We start from the raw sequence: 25,053 nt of genomic DNA on the forward strand, positions 1-25,053 counted from the left end.
TCTACTCTACAGCAGTAACTAAGTGCTAACAGTGAAAAATTCTGAAGAAAATTAATTTCCCCCCCCAATGACAACTGAATATAAAAGCAGAGCTTCTCTGTAATTCAGCCATCGGAAGAAAAACAACAAATATATATGTAAAAAAATCAGTCAATTCCTAAATTAAAGCAATCTATATATATATTTCTCTTACACGGCGATAAAAAAAGGCCTCATTACAACTCCCCGAATGGCAACACTAGAAAATTGACCAATCATTGCCGCTAAAAATGTCACATGCCAAATCTAGCTCAGATGGCTCAACATATAGCGCTTTTAAAAACGGAAACTGAAATAACTAGAGAGAGCATAAGCTAGGCAGAAAAGAGTAGTCGAATTTATTCGTTTTACTAGAATTTATTTGTTTATGCTGGTTTTTCCACTGCAATTCACTTATTTCAATTTTTAATAGACTTAATTATAGCCAAAATTTTAACCTTTTTAAAGAGATATCAGTTTTAGAAATTTTATCTTAAGATTTTATACTATAGCACATTTCTAATAGGTTTAACGAATTACACGTCATTTATTTGAATTCAAATTTATTTTAATGACGTAGTATTCACTGAAAAGATGTAATGTTTTTTTTTTAAAAAAAAGTTGTTATATGGATTTGAATAATTGTTCTGAATTCTTAGAATTTTGTACATTTGTAATGTACCTAAGTTAGTAGCGAGCGAAGCGAGCTTAGTTTGCGAAGCAAACCATATAAGATTGCGTAGCAATTTTCGGGGGTTGGCGAGCGTTAGCGAGAAGGGGGCGCAGCCCACTAGTATTTGAAAAAACTGCATTGACATCAAGTGACATCCACTACAAGTTTAAAAAAATGTATTTGAGCTTTAATGTATGAATAAAAAGTTTTTTTATTAAAGGTTGAAAATTTGAACAAGATATATATATACAGGAACAAGATATTATACAGGCTTCGAGGTATCAGACAACTATAAAAGTATAAATTTTGTGACGTGGATCACTTTTTTTTGTTCAAACAGAGCTATAAGTTAGAAATGATCACTGGTGTTATTTTTAAAATATGTGAAAAAGTGAATGGCTTATGGTAAAACTGAAAACAATGACTAACATTTAACCCATCAGAAAATTCCATTTCGTTTCTCACTCCTCCCTCTATTTAATGAATGAATTAATATTTGAAAAAACTGTATTAACATCAAGTGCCATCCACTACAAATTCAAAAACAAGCATTTGAACTTAAGTTGATGAATAAAAAGTATTTTATGAACGATTGAAAATTTGAACAAGACAGAGGGAGAGCGTGAACTAATAGTAGGAATTGAAAAAAGCATATTTAAACACCATACATAAATTTTTTCGTCCAGCAATATAAGTCTTGAAATTATTTTCCGCGCTTTCAATTGTAATAGGGGTGATTGTGAGCCCAAGCCAAAATTCCGGAAAATTTCTTGAGTTAAAATTTTTTTTTTTTTAAATAAGTTTATTTTTCTTTTTTTTCAATATTTCTTAGTTTACTTAAAATATATTTACAATTTTACACATACCTATACCATTTACACATACCTATGATGACCTGGAGAAGTAATTAAAATTTACAAATATATCTTTTTTTCCTGAGTTTATTTACTACCACTGATTGTAACCACTACTTACTGATAGAAAATCAATATTAATCATGATTATAAGCTTATAAAGTATCTCTCTGGCTCTCCCTTACAAACAAATAAAATAAACAGTGTTTTTAAGTTCCACCTTTGAAAATTTGATTTCCGGAAACTTCTGTGATCAATAACTTTTTTAAACGTCTGGACCTTCAATCTCCGGAAACTTCAGGATCACTGTTAGCGAAAAATCCGGAAATCCGGATTTTTTCCGGAGCACAATCAGCCCTGAATTGTAAAGAAGTACACGAAATTTCTACTAGAAGTTTAAAAGGGAAAATAAACCCAGTTGACAGTGTCTCTAATTGTCTTCATAAATTAAATACGACTAGCAGGTTACACAACTAAGTTTTCATTATCATGAACACTGTTTTTTATTGTTATGATCAGCAGGAAGCATAGAATAATAATTTTTTCAACCAATTCTTAAAAAAGAAAACGATTTTTAATAGAAAGATGCTTAATAAACAGCTAATTTCTTCTTATATCTTCAATTTAAATGTGCTTCATGTAACTGTTATATTAACGATTATTTAATGATTACTGGAAATTACTCGGCATTATAGTATTGTAAATTACTTCTAACTGAAACTTTGAACAAGAGTGAGAGCGTGAATTAATAGGAATTGAAAAAAGGCGTAAAAAAAAAAAAAGACACTTTTACAAAAACTTGAAAGAAATACTTTGTTTAAGTAGGATATTGAAAAAATGGATTTATGGGAATTAAATGAAAAAGAGTTATATTTAGAGGAAGGAGGGGGGGGGATCGATAAAGTGGCATACCTTTCTCTTTCTAATAGTGTAATGAGGTAGCTTTTAAAGTGTGCCAATCACCTCTAGATAAGAGACTTTCTTTTCGTGCCCTCATAACTCCGTGGCCGATCGATTCAGCGGCCAACAAGTGGAACGAGAGAGTGGAAGAAAGGGCCAACGAACCGGCGACACACTTTCTCGGGACAGCGGTGCTTTCGCTAAAGGGTTACCCCACAACAACGGAAAGGAAATCGCTATGCGAATTAATTGCCCGAAAAAAAAGCGGAAAAAAGAGCTAATTGTTTGATAAAATTAGCCGTTATTTTAAAACTTTTAAGCTTTTTTTTTGTGTGTGTGGTTATTTTGAAATTAAAGGAAATGTATACGTTGCTGTCGTGGATCGAACATTTTTTTTTTCTTCTTCTGAAGCGTATACAAATTATTTAACAAATCTCAAGATATTCGCGGAAATGAAGTCACTTAACGGGGAATTATACTCAGAACTAGATTCATAAAAATAGAAGTAAAGGAAGTACAAAATTTTTTTTATTGTAAAAACACATTTTTTAATTTATTTTTTTTAAACATTATCATAATTTTAACAACTGTTTCCCTTGCCATTATTTTTTGAAAAAAAAAAGTGCAAAAAAAAAAATTAAATTTTTTTTAATTTATGAATAAATACAAGGAACTGAAACAAAACGTAAACGTTTTAAGTTAAAATTTCAAATTTTTTTTCTTTTTTGTGTGTAAAAAACATTTAATTTACCATCAGTCTTCTATCCCCAGTTATCTCAGGCAAATGAAAAAAGTTAAAAATTTATCTTTGTATAATGATTTTTAAAACAAGGGAGAATACAAAGTGATACTTTCCAACACTTGTTACTTGTATAGAAAATTTAACAACAGAATGATTTTAGAATAACAAACATCTATTACTCATTCACTGATCTTAAATTAATTAATTTTATATGACTGTTATTTAAATTCTCTGATTTAAGATTGATAAAATTTCCCGATTTATAACAGATTAATAAAATTCCTTAACTTTCCCACATTGTTTCCTAATTTCCATGTTCTTTGGCCACCCTGTTCAGGTTATCTTATTTTTACACTAAGTAATTTGAAGTAGTGTAAAAAAAAAAAAAGTTTTAAATTTTTCTATATGTAATACAATAAATACAATCTCTATATTAAAAAATCGTGAAGGTCCCGCAAAAGCAATATGACACAATAAACTTTTACATGTTTCACGGTAACGAAAAATAACAGGTCAATAGAAATAGGACTGTCATAAGTTACAAAATCATTCCATCGAACGCTGGTTAGTTTTACAATTTACTCATAATTTTCCAACACTAACAATTTTTTTTTTAAAGGATATATTTTAGGTGACCCATTGTCCAATATAATGTATAATTACAATTTGGTACAATTTTATCAGTAAAAATATTAGTTTTTTTTCCTCCAATTTATACGCTTTTACAATATAACGGTCTACGTAAAAATATAATTTAATTTACCAATATAGATCAGGAAGGTATGTTAAGCAAATATTAACATCATTGATGTTTTAATTCATGTAACTAAATAGTTTTAAAAAATTACATTGTTGTAGTTCATTTACGTCGCACTAGATTTGCACAATGGGCTATTGGCGACGGTCAGGAAAAATCCCTGAGGTGGATCCGAAGACATGCCATCGTAATTTTAGACCTCTGTAGAGGGGATGGATCCCCTGCTTTGGTAGCTCGACGACACGCGCGAAGTCTAGCACTTTACGGTAGAACAATTTAACTAGGACCGATACCGCGCACCCTCGGTCCCTACGCAGGCTGATCAAAGCGGTCACCCAGCCGCTTACAGACCACAGCCAGTGATCCTTGACTTCCTACCGAGAACCGTGTCTCTACAATCAGACCATATTGATCTGAGTTAATTGCAATGAAAAATTGTAAGAAAAAGAAATTCGTTTTAAGTAACCTTTTGGAGAGTTTTATGACTTATGACTTATCTAAAAGGTTTTTGTTCCCTTTCTAAAATAAAATGAAGAAAAATACTTTTAAAAAAATCTTACATTATGCAAAAATTCTAAATAATTTTTTAAATGTAATTAAAAAAAAAAAAAAACAAGAAGTTAATTCAATTAAAATTATTCAGTTAAAAGTCTATTCATTTTATGAGTTTGAGGAATAGGGGATTTAATTTTCGACAATGTCAACCTTCATATCTCAAAAGGTACCTCTTGACAGAACATGTCTTATATACTAGAGAATTGGCATTTAATATTTATACGTAGTGGTAAGTTACACCACAAGTTGTAAGCAAAAATCTAGTGACTCACCTGGATCGTTAGCTTCCTGTTCCTGTAGTTGGAGTTCCATACATTCAGCGATATTCTGTTCTAATACGAGGGCGAGGAAGCGAGCGTGAATTGGACCAATTTTTTGGATGAGAGAATAGAGGGCCACAGTCTGCTCACAACTGTTCCACTGATCGAACCAGCCAGTGATCACGGTCAGCTGGTCCCTGAAATGGTGGCTAGATTTCATGGTGCCAACTGAAACAATAAAAGAAGTGCACTCTTACTAGACGTCTTAAGAAGTAGCCAAATCTTTCAACAAAAAATAAGCACCTTTAAAGTACTTTTTAAGCACTATATACATTAACAAAATGCAAAATAATTCTCAAAGACTTTACATAATCATGATAAAATAAGTAGTTTCTGACAAAGAACTCGTCTTGATTATATTAGCCACTATAAAATGATCCAGAGATTTTTCGGTTTGATATCAGAGGGTGGAAAATGAAGTCTGAAAAATGCAGCAGAGTTGCACATGAGAGTGCAATAATCTCACAGAACCCAGCTTAGCATGTACGCACATACGGACTGGCATGTATTTCATCAAACATGTAAAATGATTGGCGCTTTCATACGACGCTATGGACCGACGTTACGCCGAAGTAGATGGTTAAATGAATTGTAAAAACGTTGAATAGAACAATGCGAAAAGCACGCTTTAGCATAAGACGCGACAAAAATCGACATGGTAAAGAAAGAAAAAATCTAATTTTCGAAATGGGAAAAATTGAGCACTCTTTAAAAACACCCAAATAAAATAAAAACACCTTTAAGTACTTTTTAAAAACGTTACTCGGCAAGTACATAGTATTAAATTCTGTCATCTAAAAATTGGAAGCATTCCCTCAGCAACCAGTCAAGGGGGCTTCACATTGGGCAGCCTTTACTTCCCAGACAAGCTGGCACCCATTAGGGATGAGATGGGCTCGTTTAGTAAAAAAAGGTTTCAGGCTCGGACACACGATAAAGTTTTCACAAACTTTATGTTCAGTATATAGGTATATAAAATGTCAAATTTAGAAGGTATAAAAAGTAAGGATCTGCTATTAGGCGCTTTTGTTTTGAGAGGCTTAAGATTGACTGTCATTTTGGAGTTTTCGTCGGTACCAGAATGATACCAAATGCTCCGAAGGGTCGACGTGAGCGACATGCAGATATAGTAAGTGTAGTCAGTTCACGGCGTTCTAATGATGCAATGAGAGAATATATTTAGTCAGGTAGTAAAAAGTAATCATCAATATATCGTGAATGATGTGAATTGAGCACCGTTCAGGGGTTTTCGATCTTTAGCGAGACCCCTTTCCGGTTGCCACTCAATCCCCTGCACATATTATGCACAATATATTAAGATGAAACAAAATTACTGTGCTCTTGTGTGAGCTACATAGGGCTAACAGGGGTCTGTCCAGACATTTTGCGAAGGGTCCGTTTTTGTAAAATTGTGAAAAAATGACTCGTAATTTGTGAATATAAAATAAACGTTATGTCACATTCTTTCAACCTTTTGCGAATTTGTGCTGTCACAATTCGCAAAAGGTTGAAAGAAAGCTGGTTTTTGTTATTGCAAAAACCTTTTTCAAGGAGTTTTTAAATTGTAAAAAGATACAAGATTATGCTCAACACTGTAAAATTTAATTTTAAAAAAAATTAAATTTTAAAAGATAAACAATATTGCTGCTGCTAAATTAGAGAAGCAACATACAAATATTTAGTATTCAGCCCACCCGTACTGCTGAACGCAGAAAATTCATTTCGGAAGAATAAAGGAAGAAGCGTCTGCGGAAGACAAAACTTAGTTCGTTTACATGTCTTCCCCCCCCCCCCCCCTGGGAAGGGTTTATTCGATTCATAAAACAATAATGAAGATAAACAAATTTGTGAAGGGTCCGATTAAAAGATAAATTTTTTTGTGAAGGGTCCGTTAACGTACTCAAATTTCTTCTAAACAGACCCCTGGCTAACTATACTAGTTTTAATTGCTGTAAAAACTTAGAGAAAAAAAAGAAACAGCCGAACATACTTAAATAATGCTGTAATTAATGGAATAGTTTAGTATAGCTGAAATATCTTTAACTATCCCATAGATAACACTTTGAGTGGTTAACATTTTTTAAAAGACGATAAGAAACAAATTTCCTGCATTTTCCAGGGGAAAATGCAGAGAATTCCCTGGTGATTTTTTAATTCACTGTATTTTCCAATATTAGTTTTTCCTATTCTCCATGTGAAGTGGCAACCACGCCCCAGCATATATAAGTTCTTGTTTGTTGAAATACGATCTAACAGAATTATCCGACGTATATCTCTGGCTCTTGTTAGATCAGAGTAAAATTCTTCGGGCTCGGGATTTCCAAAAGTGAGCCCGAACTCATCTTTTGTACCCATCGATTGTGACTCAAGCCTCTACTGGAGACCAAACCCCTAGAAAGTGGACATCATTTGTGGACAGTCCTTTTACTAGAACACAACTGTTTTTTTTTTTTTTTTTGTTAGATGGTTTAGGAATAATAAAGTTTTTTTTTTAATTAAAAATATTTGTCTAAATAGTAAGGTTCACGTATTAAGAACCGCAGGTTATAATACGATTGAAGAAAAAAATGAATAAAGACTAGCAATTTAAAAATTAGTTCTCAAGCACAATTGAAGACCATTAATTGTTTAGTCCATGAAAGCTGATTTTAAAATAAAACGAATGTAAAGTTTTGAGTTCTTTCAGAAACAAATATTTGATTCAAATATTTGTTTACATCACCTAAACATTTAAAAACAAAATTTAAAATTTTTTGATGTTGAAAAAATATTGTTATTCGGGCTGCACAAGAACCATATTTTCTTCAAGATTCTTCTTATACAATCTTTCTAGTATTCCCATAGTCTTCTCTTACTACTCTTCTTTTTTTTCTTCCTACGTTCTTGTCTATGTGTGCACTTCTTAAAAAATATTGGGATATGCGGATTAATAGAACCTTTTCCTTCCAATTGCTTGAAAGTGCTTCATATATTGATCAAATAACTAAGCTCGTGAAAAAGAACTCTTTTCTTGAAAACAATTTAAGCACAATTTTAAATATATTCAATATTGAGTGACTTATTCCATTTATTAAATTAAAAATTACTTTACTTAATTTTGCAGAAGAATTTAATTTCAAAATCATAATTTAACTATTTAAAAAGGTTATCAAGAGTATTTTTCAGATTTAAATTCTAGTTATATTTAATACACATTCAACATAGCATTCACAAGATTAACATTATGGATCATACTGAATTTATAAAGATATGTAAAGAATTCAGCAAACTATACAAAATTCATATTACAAATGAATGGCCCCTAATAGATCTTTTTTTATTAAATTAAATGTATAAAAAGGAGATTGAGATTTTGAGGGGATGAAGCTTTTGATTGCTCCGGGGATTCATGTGAAAATACGTAATTAGTTATAATTCGAGTTAATACGAGATTCTAATTCGAGTATTTAATATTTCCGGAACATTTTGATTGAAGTAAATTTTTGAAAACTGATGCATAGGCGAAGTGAAATCACGCAGGGAATTAAAAATATCCTCTAATTTCACAAATGTAAAGGAAAAGAAAATGAAATCCGGTCAATATTTCATAGAAAGCGGAAGAAGTTAGATAAATACAATAGACAATTACTAGTTTCATCTGTGTTCATCGTCACTTAATGCCTGAGTCACAGAAAGGTTCAAGTCAAGTTCATGGTTTCTGGTTTTGATCTATAAGTAGAAGAGCGCGAGAAAGCTTGCCAGTGACGATAGCGCTGCACCAACGATGAAATTAAAAAGAGAATTAAAATATTCTTTTGCTACTAGGGAAGAAAAAAAAAATTGGCAATATTTAGGCAGTCCCAGTGATGAACAAAAATTCGAGAGATTTTTCCGTTCCATTTCAGAAGAGAGAATTGAAGCTTGAAATTCAGAATAGCTTTCAAAATGCAACAGAGTTGCACATGAGAGTGCAAGAATTCTTCCCACCTAAAGCAACACAGAATACGCATATGCGGAGACGAGGGTATTTCATTAAACATTTAAAATAATTGGCGCTTTCATACGCTACAGACCGACGGTACACCGAAATAGATTGTGTTGAATGGTGCAATGTGAAAAATCACACTTTTAGAGTTAATTCGTGGCGAAAATAGACAGGGTGAACAAAAAACCTATTTTAAGGGGAGAAATTTTGCACTTTTTAAAAGCACCCAATGAAAAATGCAAAAGGGTTTTTAAAAACTGAAATAAAAAATAAGCACCTTTAAGCAATTTTCAAAAACGCTATTTTTCCTAGTACGGTCTATCTTTACTGTGTATTACTTACTGTGTACTTACTCTCGGGTATGACCAAATTTAAACTTTGATTTGTCAAAAATCCTCAATGACGATCGTCATTTTTGAAAATCTCGAATTTTGACGTAAATCCTCGGTCTTTAAAGCAAAACTCCTCAACAATACATGTATACCACAAAATAAATTTTGTGTTTAACATCTGTTTAAAAAAATGACACATTCTCAGAATTAACTTAAATACAAAAAGACAACATTGATTAAACGAAAGGGACCATTTTTTGATTCTTTAAACTGGATTTTTGATAAGTTGTCAAGAATCGGAACTCTTATCCCTCGGCAAAAAAAAAAAAAAAAAAAAAAAAAAAAAAAAAAAAAAAAANAAAAAAAAAAAAAAAAAAAAAAAATCACTTTGTAATTAATGTTTTTTAATTTTAATCTCTAATAGACTTAATATTAAAATTTTCTTAAGGAGCTATTTAAAAGAGATTTTATAAATTAATTCCCCATGCCTATAAAAATTTTAAAAAAACTTTCGTAACAAAAAGTATTAAGTTATGTCAAGAGACTTAAGAAGTTGAGGAATATTTTTTTATATACATTAAAATACATAGTACTAAATTAATGATACATATTGTTAAACTTTTGGGTTTACGACTAATGTTAAACTCCGTAGCCTTGTAACTTTGATCCCAATTCAGCAGATAAGGGAACTCCCGGACTTAGTATTTTGAAAAAAATTGCCTTCGTGGAAGACTTTTAGATGCAACTAATCAGCATTTACGTTACATGGAGAGGAAAACCACGTAAACTCCCACGGTCAACCTGAGGACCTAACCCATGATCCGTCTACCACTGAGGATATTTTACGTTAGCACTATGCCTGGGGCGAGCCGGGTGAGGAAATCGTATCGACCAGACATAGCTGGGATTCACCTTATTGAAAAGTGAACGCTCTATCCCCAGATCCATTACTAACAATTGCGATATTTTCCTAATGATACATATCGTTATCATTAATGATCACAATATTGTCAGATTTGATACAGTTATGCGTGTTATCGGTGTCCTATTACAGAACCCGGAATTCGTCGTTGCTGCTACGTGTCGGCAAAATTAATTTTCAATCCCCATAACCGATAAATAACCAAAAATTCTTTTTTTAATTTAGTTGAAAATGTTATAAGACAATTATCTCTTTTTAAGAAGAAAAAAAAATAGAAATTTTCACCTTGACTTAACATACATTTATGAACACTAAACATGTAATAGCAAATTCATCACCTTAACAGTATCTTAAATAGACAATGACTATTAATAAAAACAAAATTATTTAGTAAGATTTCAATAGCAATGGTGTTCTACTCAATGTCATGCGTAACAAGACGATAAAGATTTCTTAGGGAACTATACATGGAATTGACTTTTAACCTTCTTTAAATGCATTCACCGAAAACAAATCAACAGCAGAAGATTTTTTTAGTAGAACAAAGTTGAATTATTTAAGATCTGGCAGGGTGCCCGAAAACAGAGCTCCCACCTTTGTCTTGACATTATTTACAAGTAGAGACATCATGGGCGATAATCACTTGCTCATGAATCGAAAACAAGCTTTTAAAAGAAATTGATTTTTCTATAAAAAAAAAATAAAGTGTTAAGAACAAATAAGGGAAACAAGAATATTCTCAATGTAATGCGCAATTCATTCAATAAAAAAGATTTCTTCGAGAACTTTTCCTTCAATGTGTCATTTATGTGTGTGTAATAGTGCAGGACAATAATGGGATTTTAATATTCCGTACATACCATTGGGTATTCCCTATCTTTCTTCCTAATATATCGCGATATTTTTTTTCACTTTTTAACATGGGTCAATATTTTTTTTTATTGCTCGAATGAAATTTGCTCTTATTAAAAGGAATTCGTAGTAAAGTTGATATTAATTATCGCCATTTTATCCCATACAATATTCATCATTGTCAAAAATGATTTCTAAATTATAGTTTTATTTCATAACAGACATTGAACAGCCGATCTTCGTAGGATCTGCGGTACGTTCTACTCCGTAGAATTTATTTAATATTTTATATCCGTAGTTGAACAGCCGGCACAATTTTGGGTTTACGACTGTTAATGTTCAACTCCGAAGCCTTGTAATTTTGAACCAATCCAGAAGACAAGGAAACCCTTGTATCAGTACCACCAGAGGTATTGATTTGTTATGGGAACACGGAGGACTCTGCTACTCGAGAGATTTAACGTGCATCAGTTACCATTTACTACACGGCTGGCGGGGATCGAACCCACGAACCCTTGGACATGGGCCCAGTGCCCTACCAACCAGGCTATCCCGGCCTTACTACGTAGCCTTGCAATTTTAAATCCAAGCAGGAAGACAAGGAAATTCCAGGATCAAGCACTAGAAAAATTGAATTCCACAGAGGAGTTTTCGATGCCATCTACGCTTCATTGTGAAGAAAACCACGATGTACACATTATATTCATTGGCGATATATTTGTAAATACCAACACCGAGAGAAGTTTACAATCGGTTTCGAAACAAACTATGAAGCCTTTGTGATCAGAATAACTCCAATGAGAGGAACAAAGTGTTTTTTTATTCAAAAATGGAAATAAACAATGTTTATTCTTAGAACTAATGACTTCCTAGACGAGAAATAATCAATGTTTCTTTTAAAAGATGAAAAGAGGTGATTACACCAACGAAAAGGTACATCTATAAATTAGATTGAATGGTCTCGGAAGAATATTTATTATTGGCATTATTAGTCTCTTCAGATATTACTTTTCTAGCAACAAAAAAAAAAAAAAAAAAAAAAAAAAAAATTAAAAAAAAAAAAAAAAAAAANAAAAAAAAAAAAAAAAAAAAAAAAAAAAAAAAAAAATTCAAATTCTTATTGTTACTCGTTCATTTTAATGCAACATTTCTATAATATATATATATTTTTTTTAATTCACTTGCTGATAGTCGCAATATTTTTTTATCATAACTTTTGCAATATTTATCATCAAAGATTTCTAAAAAATTTCTGCTCGAAATAGTGTACCATTTTTCTTACATTAAAAAAAAAACATGCATTATTTCTGTAGTAGAAATAAGGTTATTGTTATTTCGTCTTTGGAGAAAATTAAACTTGAATGATAAATATTAGTTTATAGTGTTGGTGTATGATAATAACAGTTTTGAGGGCATAGATTAATGGTTATTTTTCCTCATAAAAATTCTATTTACTGTTTTCCTCCGAAGCTAAGATTAAAGAACATTATGACACTCACGCCTTTAACAGAAGTTATCACCAAAAATAACTTCTGTTCCATTATAAGTGTGATCAATTTTCTCTAAGGAAGTAAATTCTGTGTATGGACAATTCCAAGTCACTCAACAACGAAGACTAAGAGGGTTCATTAGAGCCTCCATGGCGTTGTAAGATGGGTTATTGGCGCAATTTTGGAAATGCTCAATTCAAATAAAACTTATATTAAATTTTCGAAATTCGATTTATAAAAGGATTCTTTCTCGGGAAATTGATGCATGTCAACCTTTTCATGTCCTAAGGGATGTTGAGGGGAAAAAATCTCTTAAAATAATGTTCAATGTAAGTTTTAAATCTGAGACATATTTTGCGAAAGTTAGCTCGAAAATGGATAGAATTTAGCAAGAAAGCTGGAAATGAATCTGGACATTTTCGCATTATGGGGTAACTACAAGTAACGTAGTGTGGGTATCCCGATCCTGATTGGTTGCTGAAACGTGGCTTTTGTTTATGTTAGCAACTGTTATTCCCATTATTTTTCTAGTAAACCAATTCCGTTCAGTATCAATTCTCTATATTCTTTCACAAAGATTTCTATTCTTTCACTACATATTTTTTACTTAACACAAAGACAGGCACGAACCCATGTAGAACATAAACTAATGATGCATCGAAGTTGACAGGTACACAAAACAAAAATATATCACGGTTACAATAACAGGGGTCTGTCCAGACATTTTGTGAAAGGTCCGTTTTTCGTGAAATTGTGAAAAATTACTCACATTCTTTCAACCAGGGTCCGCTTTTATGAATTTGTGCAAATAGGGTCCGTTATTGCAAAAAAAAAATTTTTTTTTCAAGGAGTTTTTAAATTGTAAAGACATACAAGATTATGCTCAACACTGTAAAATTATAATTAAAAAAATTAAATTTTAAAATATAAACAACAATTTCTGCTTCTAAATTAGAGATGCAATATACAAATATTTGGTATTTAGCCTATACTGCTGAACGCAGAATATTAATTTCGGACGAAAAATGGAAGAATGGTCTGCCGAGGACAAAACTTAATTCGTTTACATTCGTCTTTCTTGTTTTCTTCCCTGGAAAGGATTTATTCGATTAACAAAATAATAATAAAGATAAACAAATTTGTGAAGGGTCCAATTAAAAGAAAGATCATTTTGTGAAGGGTCCGTTTTTAAGTTAAAATATTTTGTGAAGGGTCCGTTTTTAAGGTAAAATATTTTGTGAAGGGTCCGTTTTTATGAAAAGATATTTTGTGAAGAGTCCGTTTTTATGAAAAGATATTTTGTGAAGGGTCCGTTAACGGACCCAAATTTTTTCTAAACAGACCCCTGAATATTATGCATAAATAATAAATTTAAGTAAAATACTAGGAAGAATATTTCAACAAATTCGATATGCTGCTATACTGCGCTGTATTTAAGCTTCATGTTAGTTAAGATTCTGCCGAATGTGACGAAACTTTACACCATTTTGCTTATAAACGATTAGCTGGAGCTGACGTTATAGGTCAAGTGTGGATATTGTGATCTTAAAGTGCAAGAGGTTATTTTTTAATGCCATGTTTTCAATTTTTTGCCCATCTTGCATTAACCACAATTTTCCATGCAGGTAATATATTTGTTAGAAATACAGGAAACCCGTCAAACATCAATCTGGGAATAATACTATGGAACAGTTTTTAAAAGTCACTCAGGAAAAAAGGGTGCCTCAGTACTATATTGCCATGAGCTTTTCAATTGAAAACTGATAAATTTTTGGAGAAAAATAATAATTGGCCAAGTCCAGAATTCAATGTTAAGTTTCACATTTTTTTATGTAATAGAGTATGTTTCAAAAGCTAAATAATTTTGTAATTCCTGACCATCCAACTCTCAGATATATTCCTTGAAAATTTCTTATCCAATTTGATAGGAACAAACATTCGGTATTTATTTAAATATAAAAAAGGTAACTTCTACCAAAAAAAAAAAAAAAAAATTTGATTCAAACTAGTACGGTAAAAAATATAGAACTAGAAAATTTTACACAATAAATCAAACCTATAATTTCTTATTTTAAAGCGGCATTCATTGTTTAGATTTATAAGAGAGCGATTTTTAACTCCTCAGATCAATAAATCTTCTGCTAGCAAAAAATGTAAATTCATAGTGAATATCTGACTAAATTCGGACGACACCGAATATTCCTGAGAACACATATTCGATATTATTTCTTCGACTAGAAAAAGCAGATAAATAAACAACGCTTTGAGCGGCGTAAAATAATTCCTTTGGGCAAAAACACAGTAAACTAGATCTCGAAATTTTTAGATCTTTGAATACTATATTGAAAGTCCATTTTTATAAAACAAAAACAATATAGATAAAACCTATAATTTCTTATTTCGAAGTGGCATTCATTGTTCAGGAATCTCTTGCCACTACATGTCACCCCAACACTTATATTATTGATGGAGGCCTGTTTATCTTCAAAGACTATTCGAAGAGATTGTTATGAAAGAAAGAAAAAAAAAACTATTGTTTTCCGAAACGTAAATTTCGTCACACACAAACAACTCACCTCGGCCGGCAGTTAGGTAGGTGTTGAGACCAAGGCCATGCAACAGCTGCATGGCTGCGAGCATCCAGCAGACGTAATCCGAAACACAATTTGACACTCAATCACAACTCCATTCCACTCCCGCGTATTAAAACAAAGAAATTAGTTTTTTTTACAAGTGAAAAAATGGCATCCGAAGAGGCACATAAGCACGTGCTTCTGTTTTTCCGAAGCAGAGAGGAATCGTTTGCAGAAATGTTGTGGGAAAAGAAGCGGAGGGGACCATGTGATTCAGGAGGTGGAGTTAACGGTCGGTCCGACCAATTAGAAGGAAATGAATTTGGGGGAAGAAAGTTTCGTTCTCGTTTTCATAGCTTTGTGTAGGTTTCTGTTTTCAGTAGCTGGAAGTATGAGGACACGAGAACGTCACCGTCTACCTTTTTGGTATTCTAACTTTCTTAGGACTAATCCAAGGTCGAAGTAAGTCGTCGGCGGCGATGAAAACAATTGAAAGCGAACCATTCGTTTAATGAGGCGGAGAGTTTTCCTTATGGAAGAAATTATTTGCATTGATACTGAGCAGCATGTGATATTTCCTTCTCAACAATTCCCAAGATTGAAGGCAGGGTAAACAAACCAATTCAGCGAGATAATACATATGATTACCTTAGGCGAGTGTTACGATCAAATTAGTCAAAACAACAGCATCAAAATTTCTACAATAGGTGGAAAGTAGTCTAGAACATCTTACAATAATAAAATTTCTAAAAATTGTTTTTAAGGCGAATACAGATGACAAACTCATTTTATTTTTATGTAACATAAAACTATAAATATAAGCGCATGTACATATATATACATATAAACTATATATATAAATATATATCTAACTATATATATAAATATCTGCGACAAAACTGTCTATCACTAATATCTTTCTGCAAGATACTTTTAACAATAACATTTTTGTAACTAATTTAATTAACTACTAATTAACTATTAATAATCACTACTTTAATAAATAATTAGCTAAAGTGCTGTGTTTACAAAAAACAAGTAATTTTTTTAACTGAACATGTAATATTTTTTTATTCTAATATTATGGGTGATATTCTCGAATTTTGTTAAGAGGGGAGGGGGGTTACGCACAAATTATTTGCTTCTTCGCATTTTGTAAATAATCATCACAATAAAATAATAATTAAAAATCATGAAATCCGAGCTGTCGAAAAATAAAAGATCCGCGATAAAATCACGCGAGTTGGACTCCTCAAAAAGGGGATACTCAAATGTATAACAAATAATTGTAATATCGCATAAAAAATATCGGATTTAAAAACTATTTTTAAAAAATTACTCAAATGCACGATTCGAATTTTCCATATTGTTTGAAATCCATGGAGAAATTGAAAAAACACGTGGAAATCAATAGCAATAACTGTCGAAAATACAATCAAACATTACATAGATTTACGATACTATCGGCGTAAATTAAGTACATCAAAAAGTGATTATCTAAATTCATGCTTCAAATATTACGTGTAAATTTCTGTAGAAAAGAAAACTAAGATTTTTTACTTTTCAAAAGAAAAATCTTTCTGTAAGAATTCTGTAACGTTAAAAAAATTAATGTGTCCCTTAGTTTTCTTGAAAAAAAAAGTGGTTTTTGACGACATGCTAAGTGCTAATTTGTTGACATGGCAAAATAGTCAAAATTTCGATTGGAGTTAAACTTTGCTGGATCCATTTGAAATTTATGCACTCTGGTGGTTGAGTAGGAAAGTGATCAAAATTTTTGACTCACGAAAATTTTTTTATGGTCATTTTCACAGAGCTCTAAATAAAACTCGAACACACAAGTGAGTCGAAATGTTGGTTGACGATCTGTGGTGATAATATGAAGATAAATTCTGCTCGTAGACCTGATGAGATTTCAGCACTTCCGTAGTCGAAATTTTGATATTCGTTTCGGCTATAAACTGACGATAATTCTGCTAATAGCGATCAGGAAACGATTGAAACTTGTATCTAATTAAATGAAAAACAAGTTACACTGGGAGTTAATTGCAAGTCCTTTACTATTCATATTGTTTAATTGGGTTAACACAATTATAAATGTGGAAGGCTTAAAAAAGCGACATCAACGAATAATTATTTGGAAATCTATCTGAAAACAAGTGCTTGTTATTAGTTTGAAACGTGGTTCCATAAACCTAAATAATGTAAAATCAATGCTATTTGTGGTAATAAAATTTAGTTATATAACAGTATCTAAGGGACAAATAAATCGAAAAATTGTTTTTTTGTGAAGAAAAAAGTTTCTCCAACCTTGACGATATCTATCAAAACTATATCAGGGAGCGCAACCAAATCTTTCAACAAAAAATAAGCACCTTTTAAGTATTGTTTAAGCACTCAGAAATATTTTTAAGCACTACACACGTTAACAAAACGCAAAATAATTTTCAAAGACTTAACTCTCGACATAACTCTTTCCTTAATTATATTAGCCATTATAAAATGATCACGAGATTTTTCGACTCGATATCAAAGGATGGAAAATGAAGTCTGAAATAGAGAATATCTTGTCAACTGCAGCAGAGTTGCACATGAGAGTGCAATAATCTCGCCGAACACAGCTCAGTAAAAGCACAAGCAGACTCGCAAGTATTTCATCATACATGTAAAATTATTGGAGCTTTAATATGTTAGTTATGTACCGACGGTAAGCTGAAATGGATTGTTGTTGAATGAATTGTAAAAATGTTAGATAGAACAATATAAAAAGCACGCTTTTGTATAATACGTGGCGAAAAATCGTCATGGTAAAGAAAAAAAAAATCTCATTTTCAAAAAGGGAAAATTACGCACTGAAAGAGCACCTTTAAACACTTTTTAAAAAAGCTACGCACCCTGTTTAAAGAATGACGAGTCCTCTGCCTGGCTTTTAATATACCTATTTAAATTAATTATATGTAGAAATAGACAAAACTTTGAATCTTTTCTTTTATTAAAATAATACATTAACTTCCTTGTGACCACTGGAAGAAATACTTTCTGAAACTACGAAAACTCCGTATATGGAGGGTACGTACCTCCTCAAAATCTTTGAAAGCCGGTCTGAAATCTTTGGTCGTAACTTTTAACAAGAACTTATAATACCTCAATTCAAAACCCCAATTAAACACTAAAAGCCGGTATTTTTTAAAAACCATTTAAGAGGAAAAAATTTGGTCTAGATAAAAAAAAAAAATATTACAAGCACTGAAATAAAAAAAAAGAGCTTTACATCGTTTGAAATATATATTTAACGTCATACGTTTTACGATAAAATATACAGCTGCTAAAATATACAGATCGTTACGGTAAGTGTTTGGTGATAAAAATAAAATTTTATGTATTCCATAAATCCCACGACATAAAATGTTTCCTACTCAATGCCCCAGTATAACTGCCAGCAGTTTTCTAATCATAGTGCACCGATACAATTTCGTAACCCTGATTGGGTAACAATCGCAGTCAGTTTAATAACTCACTAATATTCTCCATTTGCAATAAGTTTTACTTCAATTACAATTTTTTAAACTTACTAGTTCCATATGCTTAATCAGGGTGCGTAGCCGAATTATTCAACAAAAAATAAGCACCTTTTAGCACTTTTCTAGCACTCAAAAATTATTTTTAAGCACTTTAAAAAAATATAATTAGGCAGGATTGGAATGTTTTTGACAACTGACAGTTTTTTCTTGTTTTAACAGTCGTATAAAAAAAAAATTCTTTTGGCATTGTTTTTGACAATTGTCAAAAATTAGGAAATTTTTAATCGTGTAGAACGAATGGCGTTTTCATACGCTACGGACGCTAATTAATTATGAAAACGTTGAACAGAACAGTGTGAACTGTGTCTTTTTGCATAATTCGAAGCGAAAATCAACACAGAAAAGGAAAAATCTCATTTTGAAAAAGGGAAAATTAAGCACTTTTTAAAAACACTCAATGAAAAAACACCTTTAAAGGCTTTTAAAAATCGGAAATAAGCACCTTTAAGCACTTTTTAAAAACGCTATGCAGCCTGTCAATCTGTCACGAAAAAATGGTGCTAGAAGGTTGAGGAACTCATATTTGCCCCCCCCCCCCTCTCCCTCATGAAATCCATAGGATGAAGACCTTTGAACATTTCATTCAGCTAGTATTTTAGGATAAATTAAAATTACTTCAGGGCACGAAACCAGACTTTTAAACAAAAAATAAGTACCTTTTAAACACTCAAAAAATATTTTTAATCACCTTTCAAAAAAAAAAAAAAAATCATAATTAGAATCTGTGCAGCAACAAAAAAAATTTTCCTATTGTTTAAAGTTCTTAATTTACAAACATAAAATCAATAAAATTGAAAAATATTTTCAAATACTTTACATAATAATGATAAAATAACTAATTCCTGATGAAAATTGCAGAGAAAATAGTGAAAATCATGTATTTTTTGTAATTTAGAATGACAATCGACACGGAAAAAAAAAATTATTTTTAAAAGATAGAAAATTAAACCCTTTTTACAAACCACGAATTTAAAAAAAAAAAAAAAAAAAAAAAAAAAAAAAAAAAAAAACACTTTTAAGGGCTTTTAAGAAACGTAAATGAAAAATAGGCATCCTTAAGTACTTTTTCAAAACGCTATGCAACCTGTCCTTTGAAATGCGTATAATATAAATTTCTGGTTAACTACTAAATAAAAAGAATTAAATTCGTGAAAAGCAAAAAGTTTTTGTTTAAATTTGACACCTGCAGCAAATAAAGTTTCTTGTAAATCATTTCAAAAAATTTAGACGTAACGTTTTTTAAAACGGAAAATACCAGATTCAACGTTCCTTGAGTTTAAAAAAAAAAAATAATAATCCGAAGATAAAATACAAATTTGTGATTTAAATCTCCATCAATTTTAAAATAAACATTAATTTGAGACATAATAAGCACCGAAACGGAACATAAGTTATGACAAACTGGTTGATATTAATAAGTTGAATAATAAGAGAATTCTTGCGGCTAAGCCGGAAACGAGATTATCAAAAAAGAAAGACCGGTTTAGAGGATCTTAAAAAGCAAACAGACGGACTTCGTGTGGTCAGTCCAAACAATGCTCAAGAAAAAGTAGGTCACTATATCATTCTCAAACGGGTACAACTATTTAGATATAAATAATGTAGGTGGCTAGTAAGACAATTATGGGACTCAGACAGTATGTCCTTTTTATTTTAGGAGATGAAAAGGGATTACAGAGGACTGAAAAAATGTCTGAATGAAGATTAACAAAAGGATTTATCAACAAACTATTTGTGTGACCAAATGATCCTCTTAAATTTTTAAATAAAATTCAGCAAAGATTCCGACTCAAGAGAAATTTTAAAAGACGAAAATAATGCTAACATTCAGCCGATGGATTGTAACTCAGCACACATTTAGGACTGTGAGCAGTGTTGCCAGGACTTCAAGATTAAAAAGTAGCGAATGGGAGCTCCAAAAGTTACCGATTCGAACATTTTGTAGCCCCCCAAATAATTCGATTTTTAATTATCATTTATAAATATATATATAGCAAATAGTATAAAAGGATTTCGTATGATTCTATTAAAATCTGTTAGTAAACATAATTAATGTTGCTTCTTGATTTTTTCAAATATTAAGCATACATAGTCAACAAATTTCGTGAATTTTTAACCATAATTTAATATTTTCGCTTTAAACACAAATAATGAGTGCATCACATTATGCATAAAGCAGATTGCGAAGTTATAAATCATAACGAATCTCTTTAACAGTGATTTATAAAAGCATATAAATGCATTTTATACCAAAATTGACACTAAAACTGTTGTGACACCGAATAAAATAAATTTATCCTAAAATGTAGCGCGATAAGGTAATATCGTAAAATAAACTCCTTTTTTTTTAACTCTTAATTTAGAAGACAAAATAAAAAACGTATTAATAGCAGACTAAAATAGGAAAAATTAATATCACATGTAAATACTTTTAAATTTGGGATACAAAAATATTTTGCAAGAAAGCAATACCTTTATGACTCAATTTTATACTGATGGCAAAAAAAAAAAAAAAAAAAAAAAAAAAAAAAAAAAAAAAAAAAAAATTNAAAAAAAAAAAAAAAACCATAGAAATAAATGTGGATTAATTTTTTATCGTAAAAATGAAGTCACAAATTATACTTTAAAAACGGACCCTTCACAACGTAGTTTAACTTAAATTTGAATTTCTTAAAGTAATTTACCTTAAAAACGAAACAGACACAAAATATTTCTGAATAAAGTAATTTATTTTTTTAAATGGACTCTACGAAATTCTTTCGAAAAATGGAGTCTAATTCATAATTTAGAAATAAACTTTTTAAAATACTTAGTTTTTTTTTCTCTCCACAAAAACAGAATCTTGACAGAAAATATGCAATTCTAGGTTAACTTTGGATTCAGATAATCATGAGTAAATTTTGAAAAAATTCACTAAGCAGGAATTATAAACTGGGAGGAACACAGGTTAAAAACACCTAATTTTCAAACTATTATCATCAGACTTTTCGCTATTTCACAAAAACAGGACTTTCTACAAGTAATCTAGAAGAACACATGCAATTTCAAGCATAACTATGGGAAACTTAATACGGAGACCAGAAGGCTAAAATTCTATTTCAAATATAACTCAAATTTTAATACGCATAATAAATACGCATTTAAATATGTCTCAGAATGAAAAATTAATTTGTATTTAAATCAAACAACTTCATTCATGAGCTAAATTTCTGTTTTTAAGATTTTCACACATTATAATCATTAGTGAAAAAATAAAACGATAAAAAAAATCACTCGATTATGGCACAAATTTGCGATAAAGTTACGCAAAGATAAAGTTGAGCTTACTAACAAAATTATTTCAGCAAAAGAAAAACGCAATAAAAAATAAGCAATACATAAAAACGCACACGGAAATGCGACACAAAGTATAAAAATCGTGATGCGTTGAAATAAAGGAAAGAAAAACAATAAATCAAGACATTTGAAGCATTAAAAATGCTGTTGCAACTTAAAAACGAAATACAACAGAAATAAACGTGAATTTGAAAGAATCGATTATAAATTATAACTGACGCAATACTCACAATAATCATGAATGAAATCCACGTAGTCATCAGCATCCGACAAGCGCGATATTCCAGAATATTTATCTAAATTTGAGGGCATTTTCAGAGATATCTCAGTCATATATTTAAAAACACACAAGCACCAGAATATTTCGAAACGACACAGTGAAATTAAATGGGATTTTCAAACACCTCCCGAAATTCGTGGAGTTGAGATGTTTAAAAACTTAGCTAATCAATTTTTGAAGTTAGCTCGCATAAATATTACGTCACGCAGTATCAATGAGGTGATCCGTGCCCTGAACAAAATCACATGCGAGTGCAAAATTGAAGCGACATCCAACTTAACCCCCATAGTCGAGAGGTTATTGTCATTTCTTCATACGTTTGAAGAACAGAGGTAGAGGGTTCGATTTCCGCTATATTGAATTAATCTATGTGATGCCCCAGTATCTGTTTAGTTGGACATGGGCTTATTAGCATTTCTGGTACAGATTTATGAATGATGGATTACATAAAAGACTACGGGACAAGAATCTTCTTCGACAGTCTTTCCAATAGTTATCGATATATGTAAATAATTCTTTTAATTGCAGGTTTAAGTTTTAAAAAAATATTAACCAGAAGCATTTAATCAGCACAGGTAATTCAAGTTCTTCGTCCTGGGACAAGGTTCGATTCTGATTCCTTATAGAAAGTTAGCCTGGTCCTCCCGTTAGCGCTGAGAGGCTGATCTCACTGAAATATACTTCTTACTGGGGCATTTTATATCCAGCGTCAAACAGCCGATCCGATTTTGGGCTTTCGACTACATTCAACTCTGTAGCTTTGTAATTTTTAACTCAATTCATAAGACAAGAAAACTTGTGGATCAAGCATCAGAACAAACTAGCCACCATAGAGAGCTTTATGATGGAATGAAACTGAATTTGCGCTACATGATGAGGAAAGCATCCTATTGCTAGACACGGAAAGGGAGTTCTAACCCATAACTTCTCCACTACTGAGGATATTTAACGTTAGCACTGTGCTTAGTGCGAGCCGGGAACAGAATTCGTATCTAGCAGCCATTGCTATGAATCAAATCTTGGTGGTTACCTCATTGGGAGAAGGGTGATCTATCCGTTGAGCCACCACGACTCCTTATTAAGAGATTGCTGTGAATGGCTCAAACATGACGGTTAGGTTTGACATTAAATTTGAGATAATCAACTTGTGAGAGCCATTATTATTATTTAGATCGTCATTGATCACGCAAGATTTTTATGTATTTATTGATAATTATTTACTGCAACAGACAAATGACGAATTTTTGCAATTTGGCTACTGGCCATAGATTTTATATTTTATTTTATAACCGTCGTTGAACAGCCGACCCAACTTCATGGGTTTACGACTACTAACGTTCAACTCCGTAGCCTTGTAATTTTGAACTAATCCAGAAGACAAGGAAACTCCTGGATCAGTACCCCCAGAGGTATTGATTTGTTGTGGGAACATGGAGGACTTTGAGACTCGACAGATTTAACGTGCATCAGTCACCATTTACTACACGGGGAGTCTTCGGCCGGCGAGGATCGAACCCACGACCTCTTGGATATGGGCCCAGCGCCCTACCGACCAGGCTATCCCGGCCTACTGGCCATAGATTGTGAAATGACAAATTTTCGTCATACGGACGGGTATATCCTAAAAACGTACACATACTTAACTTTCTGTTGAATTGGTGGTAATCGCCGAGATTCGCAATTTTAAGTAACATTCCGTTTGTAAGTTTTGCGCTTGCTCGTAAGCTTCTTAATGACTTTTCAGCTCTAATTAGTTAGCCAGAACATGAAGAAGCAAATCGGTTTATAGCTCAGGCAACATACCACACCATGGAAGATAGTAGACGATGAAAGAAACTGATTTTGAATAGAGGTCATTTACCTCAAGATTAATTAAACAAATTAAATAAGTTTCTTTCAAATACAAAATTATTTTTCGGAAGACGCTTAAAATACGAAACAAACCTGGATTTAAACTTTAAAATATATATAATTTAAGAAAAAACATTAGATTTCAATTGTATTTATAATTTTGTTTTTAACTTTTTTTCTCTCTCGATTAGAAACTATTTTATTTAGGATAACTATAACCAAGGTTGGCAGGTATTAAACATAAACCAGTTTTTGAGAGTTTTAACCACATGGTTTAAGCAAACATTTCAGGTGGTTTCAAATGTGTCGCTCAACTGCGATAGAGGCAATCTAAAAAAAATCGTTTTCTCTTCTTCTTGGAGAAATCTGTATTGTCTGTCAAAATAGCAATCAAAACTAAGGTTTACGATGACAGTGTCTTTTAACACACAATATAAAAAGGCAACGATTTTAACCAAAAATCCAAGATGGCAATTTGTAGAGGGCAGCATTGACTGCCACAAGCAACCTAAAGCAAATATATCGCATCTGTTGATATATTTAAAATTACAACTTTTTGGAAGAAAATTTTTCTTTGGAAAAAGAAAACCTTTTAATTATGAAAGGAAAACTAGAATTTCTTCCAGCTTTTAGGTCAAATTTTTATATTTCTCTATTTTTTAATGCCACATTCAAATTTCCACGATCTTTTTTTTCTTCCCATTTTTTCCCGAGGAGCATGAATATTATGATTTAATGTTCTGAAACAAAAAGAAATCAGTGTTCCGCCCTTTGTGTTAAAAAAGGGTGTGTAGCCAAATTATTCAACAAAAAATAAGCACCATTTAGGCACTTTTATAGCACTCAAAAAATATTTTTAAGCACTTTAAAAATATAGATAGGCAGGGTTGGAAAGTTTTTGACAATTGACTGTTTTATCTGGTTTTAACAGTCGTGTCCAAAAAAAAAAAAAAAAAAAAAAAAAATGGCCAGGACAGTTGCACAGTNAACTTTTGGCATTGTTTTTGACAATTGTTAAAAATCATGAAATTTTGAATCAATTAAAACGAATGG

The 25,053-nt window shown here is 31.5% G+C and overlaps 1 protein-coding gene across 4 annotated transcripts in view; it reads right to left on the minus strand.

The window, feature by feature from the left end:
• Positions 1 to 25,053, minus strand: part of LOC107442067 (sterile alpha motif domain containing protein 4 smaug) — a 77,243-nt gene that overhangs the window by 42,150 nt on the left and 10,040 nt on the right. For 2 of the 4 annotated variants that reach the window (XM_016055532.3, XM_043050979.2), the window contains exon 3: positions 4,772 to 4,987. In XM_016055532.3, coding sequence (XP_015911018.1) covers positions 4,772 to 4,979 — 208 coding nt within the window. In that variant the 5' untranslated portion in view covers positions 4,980 to 4,987. Of the gene's footprint in view, positions 1 to 4,771; positions 4,988 to 14,955; positions 15,212 to 22,099; positions 22,405 to 25,053 lie in introns of those variants that run through there. The other 2 variants (XM_016055530.4, XM_016055531.3) reach the window with 2 other exon arrangements.

Source organism: Parasteatoda tepidariorum, chromosome 6 (assembly GCF_043381705.1).
Source record: "Parasteatoda tepidariorum isolate YZ-2023 chromosome 6, CAS_Ptep_4.0, whole genome shotgun sequence".
NCBI classification, from domain to species: domain Eukaryota; kingdom Metazoa; phylum Arthropoda; class Arachnida; order Araneae; family Theridiidae; genus Parasteatoda; species Parasteatoda tepidariorum.